We start from the raw sequence: 21,074 nt of genomic DNA on the forward strand, positions 1-21,074 counted from the left end.
CCAAAGATAAGACGGAGGGATCAAAGGCTATTAATAGGCTGTTTTTCTGTGCACAAAGTAATTTCTGAAATAAAAACCGGGACCTTGGACTTCTTTCACAGTTCCATGGTAACAGCAGCGGCTGCTGGAGAGATAAGGAGCGTGGCAAGTGGTTTGGAGCTTGTCTCTCAAAGGGCCCAAAGAGGATATTAGAGGCAGCCTCACAAAGCCATCCATTACGTTCCAGGCATGCAATTGTCTCCGCAGGCCCTTAGTCATCATTAGGCACCCCTGTCAAAAGGCCTTTTCCTCCGCCGCTAGCTCTGTTCAGGGCCGTAATCGTCTCTGCTAACAAGAAGGTCAATTCTGCAATCTGCTTCACTGAGGAAAGCTTGCAGGAGTCACAAAATCATAGAGCTGGAAGGTACCCAAAGTTCAACCTCCTGCAAAGCATCTCGCCTTGAGGAATTTATTCTACAATTTCATTATTGTTGCAAAATCCCTCCTGGTTTCCTAGATATTTTGGTGGGAGGAACGATGAACTGTGTGTGACACTAGCACCCCACCCCGGTCACAATTCATGTAGATTGCAGGCTTCCCTGACCTCAGAAAGCCAGGGCATCAGGGAGAAGCCAAATCTAGACATTACCTTCCCTGGCACTCTACTTTTCTAGAAGCAAAGATGTCGGTTTTCGTTTCTCTTTTTTTAAAAAATGGGAGAAACCTTCCGTCATGGAAGCTTCCCGCAGGCCGAAAGTGGTACAGTCCAGAAAGATAAGGATGCTTATGAGAACAAGACCAAAGACATGTGGAAGAGCGAAAGCCCACAGCAGACCTGATATCGTCCCTGGTGATTTTGGTGTAGCGCAGGTTCAGCTTCTGGAAGCCTCTGTCCCTCAAAGGTTGAGCCGCAGCCTTGACGCCAGAGGTCTGCTGGAATCCCGGGGCAACCTCTTGGACCAGTCGGCGGTCCGAGTCGGGCAACCACATCACCTGATGGGGCAGAAAACAAAACGAAAGGAACCCAGTAGCAGTTGCCGTTAGAAAAGAGCCTTTGAAAAATCTATTGAAATCAGACATTATAAGTTCATCTTAGACTGGACAGTTTGCAAGTTTCTGTGGCTTTCCACAAGGTTTTGTATTTTTCTCAGAAGTTGATAAAGAATGTATAATTATTTGGGTAATTATTGTGTGTATATGAGTCGCCAGCGTGCTGCATGAGTCATATACTACTTATATCAGCAGCACAGGTTGCACTTTTCTAGCGTTAGAAAAGAGCAGCGATTACCAAGAGGTCAGGGCTGCAAACGCTTTTCAACGGTTGGCGCTGCTTTTCAAAAGATCGCACTCCTCGCTCAAGGAGTTTCTCAAAACCACGGCTTAAAATTGGTTCAAATATTTCACTTTAAAATTCTGGAACATTTCTGCGTTATGTCAACGTACCATTGCGTATCCGGTCGCAGCAGTCTTGAGTGTGGTTTCCTGATCAGTGCAAATAGGTAAAGGTAAAGGGAGCCCTGACCATTAGGTCCAGTCGTGACCGACTCTGGGGTTGCAGCGCTCATCTCGCTTTATTGGCCAAGGGAGCCGGTGTTTGCTTCCAGGTCATGTGGCCATCATGACTAAGCCGCTTCTGGCGAACCACAGCAGCACATGGAAATGCCGTTTACCTTCCCGCCGGAGTGGTACCTATTTATCTGCTTGCACTTTGGCGTTCTTTCGAACTGCTAGGTTGGCAGGAGCAGGGACCGAACAACAGGACCTCACCCCGTCGCAGGGATTCGAACCGCCGACCTTCTGATCAGCAAGCTCTAGGCTCTGTGGTTTAACCCACAGTGCCACCCACGTCCCACATAATGAACTTAGTTGGTCTCTAAAGTGCTACTGGAAGGATTTTTTTTTATTTTGTTCAATACAAGAGACACTGAGCCCGTGCAGAGTTGATTTGAGCAGGAAGAGCAAAGTGTCTCTCATGCACTGTGGGTTTTTGAGGGTCACAGCAGCCCCCACAAATGCTGGTTCAACCCCCCGAGGGAGCAAACAAGCAAACACGACAAGGCTGAGAAGCAAACGTTTCTCATCCAGCTGCAAAACAAACGCCTTCACTTGCTCCAGATCTACATCCCCAAAATATTATTCCCCAATCGGCAAACCCACAGCGCCACCCACGTCCAATCAGTGCAAATAAAAGACCAGATGATTCTTAGCAATGGGAAATAATTTCAGGTTGGAGAGAGAGGGGGGGGGGGAAGATAAAGATCAGTGCAAATACTTTATCTTTTTTTTTCTCTCCCTCTCTCCAACCTGAAATTATTTCCCATTGCTAAGAATCATCTGGTCTTTTCAGTCCAAAGGTGCTTCTAGAGAGCCTTCGATGTACAATTATAGCCAGATCCTGAGGTTTCGCCTCCTCTGTCCTTTGGCAGTGAAGGGATTTCGTTTTGTGGGACCCACCTCTCTGGCTGAGTTTATACCCTTCCAAATTGGCAGATTGGGACACCCGGTGCCCAGCACGCTCCCTCTCTGCCTAACACACCTCGCAGGGTTGTTGTAAACATAAAATCAGGAGAGCTACATACACCACCGTGAGCTCATTGGAGAGGGATGCCAATCTAATGTAATGCAATGTAACAAAATAATAAGATGCCGTTGTGGATAGAACCTGCGACCTCAACAGGCAGCATTAAACCAAGCTAGAAGCACAAACGCTGCCTCCAAAAGGTTATTTTTGGGGGTGGATGAACAGAAAAGGCTGACAGGATGGAAGCAGGCAGCCTCTTTGAACGAGGATCCGGTGGAGCAAGACGCACATTGGATTGGAAACTGGCTGCCGGTGTTCTTAGAAAGAACAGATGGAAACTAAATGTGGAGTCGTCCCCCAAGCTAATTGCTCCATATGTGGGTGTGCAAGATCCTTCAGGATTGAACACAGCAAGCAACAACAACAAAACTCTCACATTCTTAACTGGAAAAGCTGTTTGGTAAAAGGTAAAGGCAAAGGACCCCTGGAAAGCTAAGTCCAGTCAAAGGCAACTATGGGGTTGTGGTACTCAGGACCAGATTGAGGTTTGACGAGGCCCTAAGCTACTGAAGGTAACGGGGAACTTTATATGTCCAGCTGTCCTTTGTCAACCACAAACTGTTGCTGTTTTTTGTGCTGAATATATGCTATACAGTGGTACCTTGGGTTACAGACGCTTCAGGTTACAGGCGCTTCAGGTTATAGACTCCGCTAACCCAGAAATAGTACCTCCGTTTAAGAACTTTACCTCAGGATGAGAACAGAAATTGTGCGGCAGCAGGAGGCCCCATTAGCCAAAGTGGTACCTCAGGTTAAGAACGGACCTCCGGAACGAATTACGTTCTTAACCTGAGGTACCTAAGTGTATGATAATTTATGGACCTAATAGGAGCCTACACAACACAAAACACTGTTGCTGTATGTAGGTTTGATTTGATTTGATTTTTATCTTATATTTTGGAAATGTACATCCAGATTTTTTTTTCCCTTTAATTTTTTGGGGGGGCCCCAAGAGAGTAGGGTCCTAAGCTATAGCTTGTTCAGCTTATACCTAAATCTGGCACTGGCAGTACTCATCTCGATTTCAGGCCGAAGGAGCCGATGTTTGTCCACAGACAGCTTTCTGGATCATGTGGGCAGCAGGACTAAACAAAGGTTACGAGATTTTTTTCAATGAATCCAGGGACACTTTTCAACTTCAATGGATTTTGTCAGGGGATTGGTTTGTAAATCTGGGGACTGGTCCCGGAAAACGGGGACGTCTGGTAACCTTAGACTAAAGAGCTTCTTAAAAAACGGGACACCGTGACGGAAACCAGAGCGCACGGAAACGCCGTTTACCTTCCCGCTGCACTATTGACTTGCACTGGTGTGCTTTCGAACTGCTAGGTTGGCAGGAGCTGGGACAGAGCAACAGGAGCTCACTCCGTTGCAGGGATTCGAACCGCCGACCTTCCGATCGGCAAGCCCAAGAGGCTCAGTGGTTTAGAGCACAGCGCCAGGATCTCAAGATGCATGGAAATGTGCTCAAGGCAGATGCCTCCCAGCTGCCCAGATATCCCAGGTTGCAGAGATCAGGAAGAGATGTCCCACATTTAAAGGACCTTCACGAAATTGTTTGTGTCTTGAATTATATTCACATGAGCAAAAGCTGAGGATTGACATTATAATCGATGGAGGGCTGTCACTCAGAAGACGGCTGCTCCGGGATGAGGGAAGATCTCAGCAGGAGAAATATCTCTGGAATGATTTGACAATGGAACCAGCAACCCAGAGAGCAATAAAAATGGCCGGCACGTTTGCAGAGCTAAGCAGGGTCAAGTATGGTTTCAAATGGGATGAGGAGCAGCATGTTGAGGTTCCCGTGTTGCAGGGGGTTGTTGCAGGGATGGATGACCTTCGGGGACCCTGTTACCTCTACAATTCTGTAGTTCTATGAAATGCTGGGGGTTGCAGGGGTGTGTGTTAGATACACAAACACACCGGGGGGGGGGGGGCAGGGAGACGTTGCAAAGAGAAGAAACTTTGGCTCCCAGTAGGTTTCCAAGCACAATTCAAAGTGTTGGTGCTGACCTTGAAAGCCCTAAATGGCCCAGTATACCTGAAGGAGCGTCTCCACCCCCATCGTTCTGCCCAGAGACTGAGGTCCAGCTCTGAGGGCCTCTGGCGGTTCCCTCACTGTGAGAAGCCAAGTTATAGAGAACCAGGCAGTCAGTAATGGCACCCACCCTGTGGAACACCCTCCCACCAGATGTCAAGGCAATAAACAACTATCTGAGTTTTAGAAGACATCTGAAGGCAGCCCTGTTTAGGGAAGCTTTTAATGTTTGATCTTTTATCATGTTTTTAATATTCTGTTGGAAGCCGCCCAGAGTGACTGGGGAGGCCTGGCCAGATGGGTGGGGTATAAATGATATATCATTATTATTATTATTATTAGGAATCCTCTGCAACCAGGCCATTCCCAGGGAGGGCAAGGAAAGTCTTCATTCACCCTCAATGAAGTCGCCATTTGATGACCATGACTACGTGCTCCCTGATTGGCTAGGATCACACAGCCAATGAGAAGGCAAGGCACATCGAAAAGGAAGTTCATGGAATCGGGAGGGATCCCTGAGAAGCATCTAGTCCACCCCCCGTAATACTCAGGACGGAAGCAAGCGGTGATGAGCAAGGTGCATTTTGTGTGGGGCAGGGGGCAGGTTTTGGGGGGACGTTGCTCACTCATCCTCCGTAAAGCTACAGTGACCCCCCCAAAAAAGCTTGTTTTGTCCAACTGAAGCAGAAGCCCCAACAAACATTATTCAGCATCTACCTACAAAAGTGACGTTGAACTCACAGCCTGCTGCGGGATGCCCGAGTCGAGGACCGTTTCCAGGGTAATGTTGATGAAAGCGCTGTAGTAAGGGTGGTCCCGGGGCAAGCTCTGGAAGTTTAAGAGGACGGTGGCATTGCCCTTGACCACCTCCAGCATCTCGGCCAGCTTGCAGATGGACTGGTTGGCGGCTCTGACAAAGTCGGAACTGGAGAGTGACTGGGCGGTCCAGAAGGGATCGTTCTGAGGGAAGGGGGAGCAAACAGAGAGATCAGCATTCAAAGGTATCACTTTGGAAGCCAACATTTTTATTTTTTGAGGAAGCCATCTTTTAGGCCAGTGTTTCCCAACCTTGTGCCTCCAGATGTTTTTGGCCTACAACTCCCATCATCCCTAGCTAGCAAGACCAGTGGTCAGGGATGATGGGAGTTGTAGGCCAAAAACATCTGGAGGCACAAGGTTGGGAAACACTGTTTTAGGCTACATTCGCACGGCAGCTTATTCCACTTCCCTGCCCGTCAATTTCCGGATTTCATTTGAGCTTTCGCACGACGTAAAAGCCCGTTCCGGAAAACCAACGAGACGCGTTAACTCGTTTCTGCAAACTTTTCTTTTCCTTCAGCCCCCCTGACAAAACATCTTGTGAAGAATCTCGGGAGGCAACAACAACAAAAATGCTTTGCACATCAGGAGCTTTCTTGAAAGCGAGGAGGAGAAAGAGGAGAAGGGATGAAGGGGAAACCTTCCTCCAAGATGCAAGGGCGTTTTCAGGTCACTCTCTGTCTTTCAAGCTGATTAATGGGGTGCTTCATTCTGTTCTCAAAAGCATCCATCGTGTAGAAGGAGACAACCAGGCTGGTTTGGAAAGGCCAATTTGGGAAGCAGAGCCTTGCCCTCTAATGCTTCAACCACCATTGATTGATTGATTGATTGATTGATTGATTGATTGATTGATTGATTGAATAAAGCAAGCAAGAAAGGGCAGGGGAGACCCACCCCACGCTCCAGACTCGGCCACATACTTTGAGGAACCATTCGCCGGCGTTCAGCATCTCTAGGTCTGTCCAGTTGAACATGGAAGAATGTGTGTAGGCCCTCTCTGGGAAGACGGCCTCCACATCCGTCGTCCTCCGTAGCGTCTTGTCATGCATGAGGAAAGGCACCCCGTCGTAGCTGTGCAACGGAAAGAGAAAAAGAGTCTCCTTTTACATTTGCAAGGCAGCGCTCGACCGATGTAGAATGCCTCCACTGTTCCATGTAGACTCACGGAGCTGTAAGGGACACCCAAGGCTTATCCAGTCCAATAATTTATTATTTATACCCTGCCCATCTGGCTGGGCTTCCCCAGCCACTCTGGGCGGCTTCCAACAAAATATTAAAATACAGTAATGCATCAGACATTAAAAGCTTCCCTAAACAGGGCTGCCTTCAGATGTCTTCTAAATGTCAGATAGTTGTTTATTTCCACAGGGTGGGTGCCACCACCGAGAAGTACCTCTGCCTGGTTCCCTGTAACTTCGCTTCTCGCAGGGAGGGAACCACCAGAAGGCCCTGGGAGCTGGACCTCAGTGTCCTGGCAGCACGATAGGGGTGGAGACGCTCCTTCAGGTCTACTGGGCTGAGGCCGTTTAGGGCTTTCAAGGGCAGCACCAAATTGTGCTCGGAAAAAAGGTACCAGTTCCCTGATTCCACAACTCCGTGCCTAAAAGCATCCTCACTTTCCCACTCGGCCTGGACAAATATGGCAAACTGCACACCTCCGAGCCCAGAAATTTGAATAAGGGCAGGAAACTTGCAAAAGAAACTAGCGTGGATTCCTTGGCTGAGATTCCTGCTTTGCAGGGGGTCAGACTAGATGACCCCTGGTCTCCCTTCCAACTCTACAATTCAACTCTGCACCTGAGAGCAGAGAGAGGCACTTGCCTTATGACCACATCTGCCTGCACTCCGTAGAGTTTCTGCTCCACCGCTTTCTGGAAGGACATCAGAGTGTTTTCAGGTGCCATCTGGGAAGGAGGAAAAGATGAACAAACAATATCATTTATTCATCTAAGCAAGCTGCCAAACCGGACAGCATACAAGAGATAGAGCAGTCAGTTAAAATGCCAGCATCGACTATCCAAACGTGTTTAAAATAGCATTGGGCACAGAAAGGTATCAGGCTGCCAAATGAGAATCTCTAGAATACGGAGATTTGATAATTTGAGGAGATCAAAAGATCAAAAGAGTCCGTTGGATGTTTTGCTGCTGGGAACAGATGGAGGCCACCAGAAAAAAATATATATATTAATGGAACCCTCAAGAACATGGCACAAATATTTCTATAAAAGGGTGCTTTGCGGGAATGCTGTGGGTGCCCCCAAGACGGACACTCTTTTTCGGAAGGAAACAGAGGTCTGCCAAATTAAAGTGGATTAAAGTGCTCTGTCGACTCATACAATAAACCTGCTTTTTTTCTATTTTAAAAAACGAACTTTTTGCTGTTAGGAAAGTGATGCAGAAATTACAGTGAAGTAGGGGGATGAACAAATGATTAACAGGAAGACGCATCATTGAAGTCTAACTTGAAGAAGAAGAAGGAGGAGGAGGAGGAGGAGGAGAGTTTGGATTTGATATCCGGCTTTATCACTACCCTAAGGAGTCTCAAAGCGGCTAACAATCTCCTTTCCCTTCCTCCCCCACAACAAACACTCTGTGAGGTGAGTGGAGCTGAGAGACTTCGGAGAAGTGTGACTGGCCCAGGGTCACCCAGCAGCTGCATGTGGAGGAGCGGGGAATCAAACCCGGTTCACCAGATTACGAGTCCACTGCTCTTAACCACTACACCACACTGGCTCCCAGCTCACTTTAACTAATTTTTCCACGTTGCATTTGTTGTCCGCTGCCTACAGACGACCGTGGTTGAGCAGTAGATAAATTGTTTAGATAAAAATAAGTAATTATTAGGTAGTATTATTACCATTATCTTTATTATTATCAGCTAATAAAATGGCAATTAGTTGGTTGAAAAATGGCAGCCGCTGAAGAATTCTGCAGCCGGTTTGTGGTCTAGAAGCAGGAGGTCCGATCAGGTAAAATCTTATCCCGTCCCAGCTACAGATTAATTTCCAGGCTCAGTTTGAAGTGCTGGTCTAAATATATGAAGCGTGATGAGACTTGGGACGTCAATACCTTTGGAACTGCCTCTCTCTGCAGGAACCTACCCAGACCCTGCACCCACCACCAGAGACCCATCTCTGTGTGTCCGCATTCATGGGGGGGTGTAGAGAGCGACAACACAGGACAGGGTCTTCTGGGTGGTAGCTCCACGACTGTGGACTGCTCTCCACGGATAGATGAGCCTTGGCACCAACATTTAGGTGCCAAGGAAAGGCATTTCTGTTTCCCCTGGCATTTGGCAGCATAGGGTTACCAGACGTCCCGGTTTCCCAGGGACAGTCCCCAGATTTGCAAATTAGTCCCCGGACAAATTAATGTCCCCGGATTTCATCTAATGTCCCCGGGAAACGCAGCAGCGGCAGTCTCAGCAGCCTACAGCAGTTGGCTCTGGCTGGCTTCAGGAGCTGCTCAAAAGTCCCCATATGATGGTGGTGCAGGGGCTCAAAGATGCAGCTTCCAGGCTGCCTCCACCTTCCCTGAGCCCAGCAACTCAGCTGTGAAGGGAGGCTTCATGCTGCCTATCAGAACTTGCGTGCAAGAAGAAGAGTTTGGATTTGATATCCCGCCTTTCACTGCCTTTAAGGAGTCTCAAAGCAGCTAGCATTCTCCTTTCCCTTCCTCCCCCACAACAAACACTCGGTGAGGTGAGTGGGGCTGAGAGACTTCAGAGAAGTGTGACTGGCCCAAGGCCACCCAGCAGCTGCATGTGGAGGAGCGGGGAATCGAACCCGGATCTCCAGATTACGAGACTACCGCTCTTAACCACTACACCACACTGGCAGGAGGGGGCAGGGATCTCTCAGTTAGGCAATGGGAAGCCTCACTTCCCAGCTGAGGGATCCCCGCCCCCTCCTGCTTGCACGCAAGTAGGAATGGGATTGGGGCTGCTCCAATGGGAAGGGGGGCATCGTGCTGCCAAAGCCTTGCCGCCACCGCTCTCAGCCCTCCTCGGAGAAGGGGAAACGTGGCAGTTGAGGTCAAGGCGGCGGCTGCCCCTCTGCCACCGCCATCGCTGCAGCATCAATGTCCCGGACGTAGTATGTATGTACGTATGTATGTATGTATTTAAAGTGTCCAGGGATTCATTGAAAAAAATCTGGTAACCTTATCTTATCTGATAATACAGTGGTACCTCGGGTTAAGTACTTAATTCGTTCTGGAGGTCCATTCTTAACCTGAAACTGTTCTTAACCTGAAGCACCACTTTAGCTAATGGGGCCTTCCTGCTGCCGCAGCGCAATTTCTGTTCTCATCCTGAAGCAAAGTTCTTAACCTGAGGTACTACTTCTGGGTCAGCGGAGTCTGTAACCTGAAGCGTATGTAACCCGAGGTACCATTGTACTTCGTTGGACTGGTCATGTTGTGTGGATGCCTGATGATCGTCTTCCAAAGCAACTACTCTATTCCGAATTAAAAATGGAAAGCGTCATGCTGGTGGTCAACAAAAAGAGGTTTCAAGACTCAAAAAAGACAGTATAAACACCAACAATTGGGAAACCCTGGCCTGTGAGCGCTCCAGTTGGAGAACAGCCTTTACCAAAGGTGTCGTGGACTTTGAAGACACTCGAACTCAGGACGCAAGGGAGAAACGCGCTAAGAGGAAGGCACGCTTGGCAAACCCTCACCGTGATCAACTCCCGTCTGGAAACCTATGTCCCCACTGTGGAAGGATGTGTGGATCCAGAATTGGCCTCCACAGTCACTTACGGACTCCCTGTTAGAACCATGTTTATAGAAGACAGTCTTACTCAGCTACGAGTGATCGCCAAAGAAGAAGAAGAAATACCCTCAGATTGTTTTGGCATTCACCTTTCAGGAGGGCATAATAGCATTTGTCGGTTTGAGGCATTGTATTTAGTAGGTGTTGAAATAATAATAATAATAATAATAATAATAATAATAATAATAATCGTGAGCCTGCTAGTTATGACCCACAGGAAAAATACATCTCTGGAACAATGATGTTTCCAACTGGCTTCCCCTCACGTTAAAAGATTCAAGAGTGACATTTAATTTTGGACTTTTTTTATTTTGAAAAAATACAAAATCCAATCTAAAGGTCAAATTGGGGAAGAAGCTAAAATAGGAGTGACTTGCCTAAGCAGGAAATGAGCCTTTTAATCCACTGCAGAGGAAGAGGGTTCTACAAAAAAGATAAAACAAAGGATGAGAAAGGCTTTGAAACCTGGGGATTGTCCTTTCTGGTTTAAAGGAGCTCTTAAAAACCTTGATTCCGGAAGGAAGAGATTTGCAATGTTTAAAAGGAAGACCAAACCGTCTGTTAAATTATGGATCAGAGGGGCGGCAGAGACTTTCCTTCCAACCTGCTGAGAAGAAGCGCGGCTACACTGAAGAAGAACTTACGAATTAACACCCATTTCAGTCCCGGAAACCATAATTCCTCTAGAGAAAAAGGCGAGGAAGAGATGGGATGGGAATTATGCACGGAGGTAGAGAAAACTATTTTTCCTTTTGCTCTCGTAACAGACAGCTCAGTTGGTAGAGAACGCGAGGCTCTTAATCTCAGGGCTGTGGGTTCGAGCGCCACATTGGGCAAAAGATTCCTGCATTGCAGAGGGTTGGACTAGATGACCCAGGTCCCTTCCAATTATTATTATTATTATTATTGGATATTGGAAGATTCAGGACAGGCCAAAGAAAGTATTATTTCCCTGCAAGTGCACCTGATCCACTTTTAATTGCACATCCTAAATTTGCTGTGATGTATGGAAGTGAGAGCTGGACCATATAGAAGGCTGATTGCCAAAGAATGGATGCTTTTGAATTCTGGTGCTGGAGGAGACTCTTGAGAGTCCCATGGACTGCAAGAAGATCTAACCTCTCCATTCTGAAGGAAATCAGCCCTGAGTGCTCACTGGAAGGACAGATCCTGAAGCTGAGCCTCCAATACTTTGGCCACCTCATGAGAAGAGAAGACTCCCTGGAAAAGACCCTGATGTTGGCAAAGATGGAGGGCACAAGGAGAAGGGGAGGACAGAGGACGAGATGGTTGGACAGTGTTCTTGAAGCTACCAGCATGAGTTTGACCAAACTGCGGGAGGCAGTGGAAGACAGGAGTGCCTGGCGTGCTCTGGTCCAGGGGGTCACAAAGAGTCGGACACGACTAAACGACAACAAATTTGCTGTTACCTGTTTGATTCATATTAGTATTATTATTAGAATTTATCAAAGCTGCAATCACTGCCTAGAAGCTGCCTCTCTTATCCTGGCTCTCAGCTTTTATTTTGCCTTCTCTCTGCAAAAGACATCTTGACCTAACGAATGAAGATTTTTGGATCCTAAAGGGGGTGATCCTATTACGCCAGATTCATGTCCCCTCATTTACTTTTGAGCCTTTTTCATCTTTACCTTCAAGGTGGAAGAAAAATATCTCTCTCCAGCACGCACACACCCTCTATTCTGGGGAATGAGACATCTTTAGATTTTTAATTAGGCCGTCGACTCCTTCCTGGCACAGCAACAGCTGCCAAAACAAATTCCTCTTTGCGGAACATATGTTCATTCTGAGCCAAAGATCAACAAGTATTAGTGTGCAAATTAACTGCTCTTAACAGAAAGCCTTGGGCAGAGGGCATTAAAACGACAACGAGGTTCAAAAGTAAACACTCTTGGCTAGGAGGAAGGATTCCAGAAGCAAGACCAGACATTTATTTTTAAAAAAGGTTTATTTTTTGTAAGACTAGGAGGTGATATGTGTTTGAGAGAGGCTGTTCTATCACTATGTTCCAGCTGTCTAAGAGAGCCCAGGCAAACACATTTTGGCTTCCTTTACTGAACCGCTTGACTGATGCTGGCAGCAGAGGCACCAACGTATGTGAGCAACTCTCCCCTCCTGCAACTGGCATTCAGAAGCATCTGCTACGAAGGAGCGTCTCTGTTATGTACTGAAGTTCTCACCCTGGGCCAGCAGGAGGATACTGTAGATACTTATGCAAATGAAGGATTGAAAGTGACGTTCAGTGATTGGATAGTTTTAGAAAGTTGTTACAGTAACGTGGTACTGGAGCTCTATATAAGCAGGCTGACTGAGCCCTTCAGTTCAGTTCTGTCCTGGCCTGTGAGTAAACAAGAGCTGTTTGAAGAATCGCTGTGTCGTCTGATATGTTCACCCACAACTTAACAGTCTCCACTCCCATTGTTCAGCTGAGGTCCAACTCCAGAAGGCCCTCGGCACTGGACCTTAGCGTCCGGGTAGAATGATGGGGGTGGAGACTACCGTATTTTTCGCTCTATAAGACGCACCAGACCACAAGACGCACCTAGTTTTTGGAGGAGGAAAACAAGGACAAAAATATTCTGAATCTCAGAAGCCAGAACAGCTGCGCAGGAAAAGTAGCAATCCCTCTTGCTGTTCTGGCTTCTGGGATAGCTGCGCAGCCTGAATTCGTTCCATAAGACACACACACACATTTCCCCTTACTTTTTAGGAGGGAAAAAATGAGTCTTATAGAGCAAAAAATACGGTAATTTATATTTTTTAAAAATAGATGACGGGGGGGGGGGTCATAAGAAGGGGATCCTACCATTGGCGCTCCCCGGTGTCCAATAATGGCAGGCTTGGGGCCGAGGTCCTTCTTCTCCATGATGCAAGGGGAATAGACTGTGAGGGGGATGAGGTACAGGGCCAGGACCACCGCAAAGTAGGCTCCAAACGTCAGCAACTGGGAGGCTGCAGGAAGAGGCAAACAGACAAGAGAGAGAGAGAGAGAGAGAGAGAGAGAGAGAGAGAGAATGAGAGGTGGTGAACAGGGATCCAGGAAAAGGAGGGAGGAGAGGCTGTTCCCAAGACATTCAGGAAGTTCACAGAGCAGCCTTCCCCATTCTGGTGCCCTCCAGCTATTTCGGAATACTACAGTGGTATCTTGGTTCTCAAACCTAATCCGTTCCGGAAGTCAGTTCTGAAACCAGGGGGTGCTTTTCCCATAGAAAGTAATGCAAAACGGATTAATCCGTTCCAGACTTTTAAGAACAACCCCTAAAACAGCAATTTAACATGGATTTTACTATCTAACAAGACCGTTAATCCATAAAATGAAAGCAATAAAGAATGTACTGCAGTCACACAATCAATCGATCAATCAGGAGCTGGAACTGGGTTCCACACAGTCACAAAAACAAAACAGAAAGAGCCGCAAAAAGAAAAATGCAAAATAAATAGCAAAAACAGAAAGAAAAACACTTTCCCAGTTCCACAAGAACCAGAAACTCTTCGCCGACTCTTCTACCCACTTGGCTTATTTTTCTTAGTTGCTATTTTGCTAATGCTGTTAATGTTGTTTTATAGATTGTAAGTGCCGTATCGATTTGTTCATCGTATAACATGAATTTTGCTGCAGCTGCGATGTTTTTCGTTAATAACATTCTACAAATTGTAGTGGTTTTATTGATGGTTTGTTAATTATTTTATGTGACTTATGCTGCATGGCATAGAATCACAGAATTGTAGAGCTGGAAGGGACCATGAGGGTAATTTAATCTAACTTCCAGGAATTTTTAGCCCACCGTGGGACTCGAACGCATGACCCTGAGGTCAAGAGTCTTGTTCTTGTTGTTGTTGTTGTTGTCATTAAGTCATGTCTGACTCTTCGTGACCCCCTGGACCAGAGCACGCCAGGCACTCCTGTCTTCCACTGCCTCCCGCAGTTTGGTCAAACTCATGCTGGTAGCTTCGAGAACACTGTCCCACCATCTCGTCCTCTGTCGTCCCCTTCTCCTTGTGCCCTCCATCTTTCCCAACATCAAGGTCTTTTCCAAGGAGTCTTCTCTTCTCATGAGGTGGCCAAAGTCTTGGAGCCTCAGCTTCACGGTCTGTCCTTCCAGTGAGCACTCAGGACTGATTTCCTTCAGAATGGAGAGGTTTGGTCTTCTTGCAGTCCATGGGACTCTCAAGAGTTTCCTCCAGCACCATAGTTCAAAAGCATCAATTCTTCGGCGATCAGCCTTCTTTATGGTCCAGCTCTCACTTCCATACATCACTACTGGGAAAACCAAAGCTTTAACTATACGGACCTTTGTCAGGAAGGTGATGTCTCTGCTTTTTAAGATGCTGTCTAGGTATTTCATTGCTTTTCTCCCAAGAAGCAGGCGTCTTTTAATTTCGTGACTGCTGTCACCATCTGCAGTGATCATGGAGCCCAAGAAAGTCAAATCTCTCACTGCCTCCATTTCTTCCCCTTCTATTTGCTAGGAGGTGATGGGACCAGTGGCCATGATCTTCGTTTTTTTTATGTTGAGCTATGCTCTACTAACTGAGCTATCTGTTCTGGGATTTCTGATGTTCTGTTCTGTTAGTGTTATTTATTGTTCGTAAGCTGCTTTGAGATGCATTTGAATGAAAAGCAGCATAAAAACAGAATCAATCAAATCACTCTCTCTCTCTCTCTCTCTCATTCTCTCAGAATAGTATCACCCACACAGACCATTTAGGGAATTGACTTGTCGAAAATCATTAATACTTTCTCCAAGGTTCAGCCTTCCTCCTCGCAAGGACCTTTAGAAGTCAGATATCCGAGTGCAGGGCTTTTTTTCTGGGGGGTGGGACGCAGGGGTACGCATACCCCTAAACATTTTGTGAATCTTTGTACTTTTGTCCATTTACTGTATTTAGGTAAAGGGACCCCTGACCATTAGGTCCAGTCACGGACAACTCTGGGATTTGCAGCGCCGAGGGAGCCGGCGTTCAGCTTCCGTGTCCTGTGGCCAGCATGACTAAGCCGCTTCTGGCGAACCAGAGCAGTGCACGGAAATGCCGTTTACCTTCCCGCCAGAGCGGTACCTATTTATCTACTTGCACATGACATGCTTTTGAACTGCTAGGTTGGCAGGAGCAGGGACCGAGCAACGGGAGCTCACCCCGTTGCGGGGATTCGAACCACCGACCTTCTGATCGGCAAGCCCTAGGCTCTGTGGTTTAACCCACAGTGCCACCCGCGTCCCTCCACTGTATTTATTTTCCCCAATTTTAACTATAAAATGGTGGTTTTCTTTAGTCAGAATGAGAGTACCCCTAAACATTTTGCGGGGGGGGGGGAGCACTGTCTGAGTGGAAGGCAGACAATTCTCATCCCTAAACACACAGGTAAATACAGGTGTACAGGTGTTCTAGGGAGCGGTATTTTGAAGCGGTATTTTGAAGGACCATTCTGGTCTGTGTTTGTCTTACAAAAGCACTGAATTTAGCTTCACAACAATGGAGGGAAAGCTATGATAAAAACAGCTGGAGGCACAAGGTTGGGAAACACTGCTCTAATCTTTGTGTGAGCAGGTCATGTCATGTCCCGACCCGGGATTGCGCTTTGCTTTCTCCTATCAAACCACAATTGCTAGCCAGCTGGGAGCAAGCTGCAGGCTCCCAGACTTTCCTTCCCTCCACAAATGCAAATTCTCCCATTCTGTCTCAGTGCTAACCATAGTGTAGCCACTTCTGCAAAAAGAACGGTGGTTAGCTTTAACCAGGATCTGCCAACCAGGATTCAAGCCCCAAGTTAAGCCCCACCCCATCCCGTCTTAATGCTAACCATGGTGAAGTTCATGCCTGCAGGAAGGAGAACAGTAAACTGTGGTTAGTTTTAAGCAGGGTTCATCAACCAGGATTAAAGCCCCAAGTTAAGCCCCACCCCATTCCATCTTAATGCTAACCATGGTGAAGTTCATGCCTGTAGGAAGGAGAACAGTAAACCATGGTTAGCTTTAACCAGAATTCACCAACCAGGGTTCAAACCTCAAGTTAAGCCCCACCCCATCCCGTCTTAATGCTAACCATGGTGAAGTCAATGCCTGAGAAGAAGAACAGTAAACCATGGTTAGCTTTAACCAGGATCCACCAACCAGGGTTCAACCCCCAAGTTAAGCCCCACCTCATCCCTCAATGCTAACCATGGGGAAGTTCATGTCTGCAGGAATGAGAACAGTAAACCATGGTTAGCTTTAACCAGGATCCACCAACCAGTATTCAAGCACCAAGTTAAGCCCCTCCCCAGCTTAATCCTAACCATGGTGAGGTTCATGCCTGCAGGAAGGAGAACAGTAAGCCATGGTTAGCTTTAACCAGGATTCGCCAACTGGGGTTCAAACCCTGGGCTCCGCCCTCTCCACCCAACACACAGCACTGACACACAAATCTTGCCCTCAGTGACGAGAAAGAAACAAGCAACTACTCACTGGCTCTTTCGGCTCTTGCAAACTGCCCAGACACCAACCAAGACAGGGCCGTGACAGCCGCAAGGGCTCCTATGTGCAGAAAAGGCGCTGTTGCCTAGGAAAAAGAGAGCAGGGAAGAGTGAAGTACGCAAATACGTTTGCTATATAGTAGGGGTGGCCAACTCTCAAGAGACTGCGATTTACTTTCAGAATTAAAAACTGACAGTGATCTAGTGATGTTACTCACTACCAAAACTTTGCGGGGGTTCTACCAGTAGATTGTGATCAACCTGTTGGACATCCCTGCTATATAGCCAATGAAAGCAGTAAGAAAAGTCATGCAGGAATCACAATGTGATTTAGCTGCGGTTCCTGCACTGAAGGGGATTAGACTAGATGACCCCAGGGGTCCCTTCCAGCTATATATAATGCAGCTGTATGTAAAGGGTACCTGTTGCTCAATCGCAGGAGTGTCACAAAAACCCATGTAATCAGTTGAGGCTCCTCTAACCAGCTGTTTTCAACTGTGACTCCCATTGGGAGGAGCTGATGATGGGAGTTGTAGTCCTAAACAGTTGGAGAGCCTAAACACTTGGGGAAGCCTAAAATAGATCATTCATGGATGGCAGTTAACAGATTGAGGTTGAATCCTGACAAGCCAGAAGTACTGTTTTGGAGGGACAGGGTGCGGGCAAGTGTGGGGGACTCCCTGGTCCTAAATGGGGTAACTGTGCCCCTGAAGGACCAGGTGCGCAGCCTGGGAATCATTTTGGACTCACAGCTGTCCATGGAGGCGCAGGTCAATTCTGTGTCCAGGGCAGCTGTCTAGCAGCTCCATCTGGTATGCAGGATGAGACCCTACCTGCACGCAGACTGTCTGGCCAGAGTGGTGCATGCTCTAGTTATCTCCCGCTTGGACTACTGCAATGCGCTCTCTGTGGGGCTACCTTTGAAGGTGACTCAGTAGCTACAACTAATCCAGAATGTGGCAGCCAGACTGGTGACTGGGAGCGGCCACTGAGATCATATAACACCAGTCCTGAGAGACCTACATTGGCTCCCAATACGTTTCCGGGCACAATTCAAAGTGTTGGTGCTGACCTTGAAAGCCCTAAATGGCCTCAGTCCTGTATACCTGAAGGAGCGTCTCCACCCCCATCATCCAGCCCAGACACTGAGGTCCAGCTCCGAGGGTCTTCTGGCAGTTCCCTCACTGCAAGAAGCCAAGTTACAGGAAACCAGGCAGAGGGCCTTCTCGGTGGTGGCGCCTGCCCTGTGGAACACCCTCCCAGCAGATGTCAAGGCAATAAACAACTATTTTACTTTTAAAAGACAACTTAAGGCGGCCCTGTTTAGGGAAGTTTTTAATTTCTGAAGCTGTATTGTTTTTAATATTTAGTTGGAAGCCGCCCAGAGTGGCTGGGGAAACCCAAATAAACTCCTTATGGAACGAGCATAAAAAAACAGGGATGAGCGAGAAAAAATCCAGATTTCAGGTGGAAATAATAGAAGGAAACTCCAAACTCCTATCTAGAATGTATAGTCAATTACTGGATTGGGACATGAAAGATGAGGAGGTTAAGGAGGTTATGACCAAATGGGCTATAGATCTTGGATATAATCTGGATTTTGATAGGTGGGAGAAACTCTGGAATAAGGACATAAAATTCACAGCATGTGTTGACCTCCGAGAGAACTTACAAAAAATGATGTACAGGTGCTACCTTACCCCTGTGAAACTAGGAAAGATGTACAGGACGGGGGATAAAACCTGCTGGAAGTGTAAGGTAAAAGAAGGAGACTTCCATCACATGTGGTGGACCTGTGAAAAAGTAAAAGGGTTCTGGGGACTTATTTATGACGAACTAAAAAAAATTATGAGATACACCTTCCCCAAAAAACCTGAAGCCTTTCTATTAGGGATGATCGGGAAGGAGATTAGGCAGGAGGATCATACTATGTTCCAATATGCAACGGTAGCGGCCAGGATACTGCTGGCACAGAACTGGAAAACTCCTAATATTCCATCTATTAGAGACTGGCAATCCAAGTTATTTGATTATATAGAGTTAGCAAGGATGACACAGAGGATTAGGCAGCAGAAAAATGCAAAATTTATTAATGACTGGAGTAAATTTCTCACATATATGGAATCAAACTTAGGAAATAGGAGATAAGAACCACCCCGCAGGAAGATGACGTGGGACCACAACTCAGACCGTTCTGAAGGGAAGTCAATTACTGTGGGTGATGGGTGGGTGTGTTGCTTTTTGTTGCTTTTTGTATGTTTCTTTTTTTTGTTTTTGGTTTTTTTTTCTGTATGAGAAATAATTTAATAAAAAGATTAAAAAAAAAAAAAGACAACTTAAGGCGGCCCTGTTTAGGGAAGTTTTTAATTTCTGAAGCTGTATTGTTTTTAATATTTAGTTGGAAGCCGCCCAGAGTGGCTGGGGAAACCCAGCCAGGTGGGCGGGCGGGATATAAATAATTTATTATTATTATTATTATTATTATTATTATTAACGCCTGGGAACTGAGGAGGCCTTCCTTCAAGAATCTGAAGCAGAAGGCGCAGCAGAACCGGCTTCAAACAAATAGCCAGTATGTGTAGACACAAAGTCAGAAAAGCTAAAGCACAGAATGAACTCAGGCTTGCTAGAGAGGTTAAAAGCAACAAAAAAGGCTTTTATGGGTATGTTCGTGGCAAAAGGAAGAAGAAAGAAACAGTGGGGTCACTCAAAGGAGAAGCTGGTGAAATGCAAACAGGGGACACAGAAAGGGCTGAACTCCTCAATGCCTTCTTTGCCTCAGTCTTCTCTGATAAAGAAAACAATGCCCGACCTGAAGAATTTGGATCAAATGATTCAGCAGAGGAAACACAGCCCAGAATAACTAAGCAGATAGTGCAAGAATACTTGGCTAGTTTAGATGTATTCAAGTCTCCAGGGCCAGATGAACTGCATCCAAGAGTATTAAAAGAACTGGCAGATGTGATCTCAGAACCACTGGCAGTCATCTTTCAGAATTCCTGGAGAACAGGCGAAGTCCCGGCAGACTGGAGGAGGGCAAATGTTGTCCCTATTTTCAAAAAGGGGAAAAGAGAGGACCCAAATAATTACCGCCCAGTCAGTCTGACATCAATACCAGGGAAGATTCTGGAGCAGATCATTAAGCAAACAGTCTGTGAGCACCTAGAAAGGAATGCTCTGATCACCAATAGTCAGCATGGATTTCTGAAAAATAAGTCATGTCAGACTAACCTGATCTCGTTCTTTGACAGAATTACAAGCCTGGTAGATGAAGGGAACGCAGTGGATGTAGCCTACCTTGATTTCAGCAAGGCATTTGACAAGGTGCCCCATGATATTCTTGTAAAGAAGCTGGTAAAATGCGGACTTGACTATGCTACCACTCAGTTCCAGTTACAGATAGGTAGCCGTGTTGGTCTGTCATAGTCAAAACAAAACAAAAATTCCTTCCAGTAGCACCTTAAAGACCAACTAAGTCAGTTCTTGGTATGAGCTTTCGTGTGCATGCACACTTCTTCAGATACACCGAAACAGAAGTTTCCAGACCCTTCTATATAGTGAGAAGGTGGGGAGGGGTATTACTCACAAGGGTAATACCCCATTCCCACCACCCTTCTGAGTAATACCCCTCCCCACCTTCTCAATATATAGAAGGGTCTGGAAACTTCTGTTTCAGTGTATCTGAAGAAGTGATCATGCACACGAAAGCTCATACCAAGAACTGACTTAGTTGGTCTTTAAGGTGCTACTGGAAGGAATTTTTTTTTGCTACCACTCAGTGGATTTGTAACTGGCTGACTGACCGAACCCAAAGGGTGCTCATCAATGGTTCCTCTTCATCCTGGAGAAGAGTGACTAGTGGGGTGCCACAGGGTTCTGTCTTGGGCCCGGTCTTATTCAACATCTTTATCAACGACTTGGATGATGGACTCAAGGGTGTCCTGATCAAATTTGCAGATGACACCAAACTGGGAGGGGTGGCTAACACCCCAGAGGACAGGATCACACTTCAAAACGACCTTGACAGATTAGAGAACTGGGCCAAAATGAACAAGATGAATTTTAACAGGGAGAAATGTAAAGTATTGCACTTGGGCAAAAAAAAATGAGAGGCACAAATACAAGATGGGTGACACCTGGCTTGAGAGCAGTACATGTGAAAAGGATCTAGGAGTCTTGGTTGACCACAAACTTGACATGAGCCAACAGTGTGACGCGGCAGCTAAAAAAGCCAATGCAATTCTGGGCTGCATCAATAGGAGTATAGCATCTAGATCAAGGGAAGTAATAGTGCCACTGTATTCTGCTCTGGTCAGACCTCACCTGGAGTACTGTGTCCAGTTCTGGGCACCACAGTTCAAGAAGGACACTGACAAACTGGAACGTGTCCAGAGGAGGGCAACCAAAATGG

At 46.7% G+C, this 21,074-nt stretch overlaps 1 protein-coding gene and 1 long non-coding RNA gene across 3 annotated transcripts in view; one reads left to right on the top strand and one right to left on the bottom strand.

Annotated features, from left to right (window-relative positions):
• The window catches only part of LOC310843867, a 305,033-nt gene that overhangs the window by 74,956 nt on the left and 209,003 nt on the right, over positions 1-21,074 (top strand). The window lies entirely within an intron of this gene.
• Positions 1-21,074, bottom strand: part of GDPD5 (glycerophosphodiester phosphodiesterase domain containing 5) — a 173,446-nt gene that overhangs the window by 16,495 nt on the left and 135,877 nt on the right. For both annotated transcript variants that reach the window (XM_083736805.1, XM_083736806.1), the window contains exons 7-12: positions 16,656-16,749; positions 13,019-13,164; positions 7,239-7,321; positions 6,338-6,488; positions 5,340-5,558; positions 815-972 (exon numbers count right to left, since the gene is read on the bottom strand). In XM_083736805.1, coding sequence (XP_083592931.1) covers positions 815-972; positions 5,340-5,558; positions 6,338-6,488; positions 7,239-7,321; positions 13,019-13,164; positions 16,656-16,749 — 851 coding nt within the window. The remainder of the gene's footprint in view (positions 1-814; positions 973-5,339; positions 5,559-6,337; positions 6,489-7,238; positions 7,322-13,018; positions 13,165-16,655; positions 16,750-21,074) is intronic.

This window comes from Podarcis gaigeae (genome assembly GCF_964106915.1).
Source record: "Podarcis gaigeae genome assembly, chromosome: 4".
NCBI lineage: Eukaryota > Metazoa > Chordata > Lepidosauria > Squamata > Lacertidae > Podarcis > Podarcis gaigeae.